This window comes from Rhagoletis pomonella, unplaced genomic scaffold (genome assembly GCF_013731165.1).
Source record: "Rhagoletis pomonella isolate Grant_MI unplaced genomic scaffold, Rhpom_1.0 Rhpom_scaffold_01201, whole genome shotgun sequence".
NCBI classification, from domain to species: domain Eukaryota; kingdom Metazoa; phylum Arthropoda; class Insecta; order Diptera; family Tephritidae; genus Rhagoletis; species Rhagoletis pomonella.
This window is the reverse complement of record NW_023459755.1, coordinates 1-2817: the sequence shown is the minus strand read 5'-3', so window position 1 is coordinate 2817 and position 2817 is coordinate 1. Positions and strand designations below refer to the sequence as shown.

Here is a 2817-nt window from a genome sequence, read left to right as displayed (position 1 = left end):
TTTTTCATTGTATAAGAAAATTTCAGCTTTGTCTTTTCAGGTGTGGGCTGACATGAAATCGAAGACCAAAAAGAAAATGTCACAAAATAAGGCTGAATACCGAGCAACAGGTGGAGGACCGAACAGGCTTCAATCTTATACAAATATTGAGGAGGCCATAATTGGATTACTCGAGCTTGATGCCTGTGTGAATCCACCAGGAGCGGAATTCGGCCTAGATATAATTCGATTTGGAAACGAGCAATGAAGACCGAAACTATGTAGTTGGCGAAAATACAACACGAACCCCCAGAAAAAAACGGTGCCACAAAACGGAGAGACTGAGGTTGTTGGAAGCCCAGACAAATGCCCAGAAGGCTTTTTATGAAAACGTAATTTCGAACATAAATGAAATTAAAAAAAGTGCTAGGGAAACTGAAAAATATGCAAAAAGAACGTACTACTTAAAAAAAGACTCAACCAAAGAACTTTTACAAATGAAAAAAGAAAAATTAGAAATTTATAAAAGTGAAGTTATGAGAAAGCAGCAAGATCGGAAAGCAAAATTGCAACTAAAGGTTGCACTTTTAGAAATGAAGAAAAAAATGTTGCCTAAACCATAACTTATAATTATATTTTTAGCGAATGCATTCAAGTTTTAATTTTTTAGTAGTATTAAGAAGGCTTTATTAATCTTTAAGTCATATATGTAAGTGAATTAATGATATTTTTTGCCTGTGATATGAATTGAGAAAGGCTGTAAAAACTTTTATGTAGATTTTTTAAAACCATGAATTTATGTGATTTTTTATTCAATTTTTAATGTGCATATGTACCTTCATATCTTAAACCAATAATATTTATGAATTTAATAAAAGATACTGGAATACCTTTATTAATACTTTTTCAGTTATTTACAAGGTTCTTAAAATTTCATTTCTGATGTCTTCTGCTTCTGAATTCTCAATTGATTCCATCTCAACGACTCCGGCATCATCGTCGTGAGGCTCATTTGAAAACTCTTCTCCGTCGGGTATTTCTACATTATAGAATTGACAAATGTTGTGCAAAGCTGCGCACACATTTATTATTTGTGTAGCTTTCTTTGGAGTGTAATGAAGAACTCTCGCCTGCAACAAACATCTGAATCTATTTTTTAAAACTCCGATTGTTCGCTCTATAATATTTCTGGCTTTTGCATGTTGTTTGTTGTATGTTCTTTGAGGAGATCCTTCCTCAGAATTTCTGAACGGCGTCATCAAGTATGGTTTTAGAGCGTAACCAGCATCACCTAACGTGGATAAAAATAATTTAAAAAAAGGAAATAAATGTAGGTTTTGTATTTGATCATACCCAGTAGCCAAGTATTACGAATACCATTATGATGTTGCTGTTCTAAGTGTGCTTTCAATGATGACATATGAAAAACCATGGAATCATGTGTCGCTCCCGGATTTTTTGCATTTATGTATCTTATTTTCATTGTATGATCACAAACCTAAAAAAATACAAAAGTGTACACATCTACAATTAGAGATTCTTAGCATGTATGTACGATAATATATAAATACTTACAACCATAGCATTAATGCTGAAGAATCCTTTTCTGTTGTAATATAAATGCTGGAATTCCTTCTTGGGAGCGACAATTTTAATGTGCGTCCCATCAACACAGCCAATTATTCCTGGAATTCTGCTTTTGCTGTAAAAATGTGCTTTCGCTTGTTGCAGTTCAACCCCTGTGTAGATGAATTTTATCCATCTTTGGCAAATGAAATTTTCCAAAACATCAAGCACTTCTGATATCACCACAGACACCGTGGGCTGCGCAAGCCCAAGCATATTTTCATTCCCAATACTCAGTTGGTACGATCCCTGAGCACAAAATCGCAGAACTGTTGCTAGTTTTAAGATATTTGCAATAGATTTGGCTCGAGTGCATTGCTGCAGCAGGTCTTCTGTAGCGGACAGCAGGTCCACAAACGCCTCTTTAGACAGTCGGAAGTTTTTTATAAATCTGTAGACAAATAATTATAAATATGTGAAAATATATCCAAAAGGCCAGACTTACAGGCTAACCTAATATTCGCGGCTTGCGTTTTGGTACGCATGCCGTCGAATTTGTTTTTTTGCGTCACCCGAAATTGACTTGCATGCGTTTGCATTTGATTTCATTGAGCGAAACGTCAAATCAAAATGTCACGCAGAACAAAAATTGGAAATTGAGTTAGCTTCATACGCACGCCGTTCAATTTCGGTTGATCTCATACAAGTTGCATGAGCATGAGAAATTTTTGACAATAAATTGGCGGCGTGCGTGAATATTAGGTTAGCCTGTTACGCGGTTGAATCCATTTCTAAGGGATTGGAAGCGTCCCTTAAACGTTTTCCATTCCTGGCCAGTTCCACTAAACTCTCATCCTCTGAGGAATCGTCAAACCATAACTCCGTTGTACTCATCTTCACTAAGTTCTTATCAGCTCGCTTTATTTTTTACTTAATTTTAATTAACACAAATTTACATAAAACGTTGTAATAAACACGCTTTCTTTTCTTTTAGTTTGCTTAATATGTAAACAAAGCATCTCAGCTGTCAAAAATATACTATTGTGAACAACCTAAACGAGCGAAATTCACAATAGCGCTATTCTTCATCGAGTGAGCGCCATAATACCAAATGAAAATTCGTTCGCTCAGCACTTTCGACTACAGTCGAAAATCGAATGCAACTCATAATAGGGGCCAGTATTGATAGCTGCTAAACATTTATGCGGCTTTTTTTTAGTTTTCATGATTTCATGAAATCATTCACGAATTCTTACTCAATTCTGTAATATA

At 35.3% G+C, this 2817-nt stretch overlaps 1 protein-coding gene across 1 annotated transcript; it reads right to left on the bottom strand.

Moving 5' to 3' along the window:
• Positions 1-838: 838 nt before the first annotated feature.
• LOC118752065 (putative nuclease HARBI1) lies at positions 839-2584 on the bottom strand. Its single transcript, XM_036486914.1, has 4 exons — positions 2321-2584; positions 1555-1996; positions 1333-1477; positions 839-1270 (listed from the first exon to the last, which is right to left on the bottom strand). Exons 1-4 carry the CDS (start codon positions 2437-2439, stop codon positions 894-896), a joined length of 1083 nt encoding a protein of 360 aa, XP_036342807.1. The 5' UTR covers positions 2440-2584; the 3' UTR covers positions 839-893.
• Positions 2585-2817: the final 233 nt, after the last annotated feature.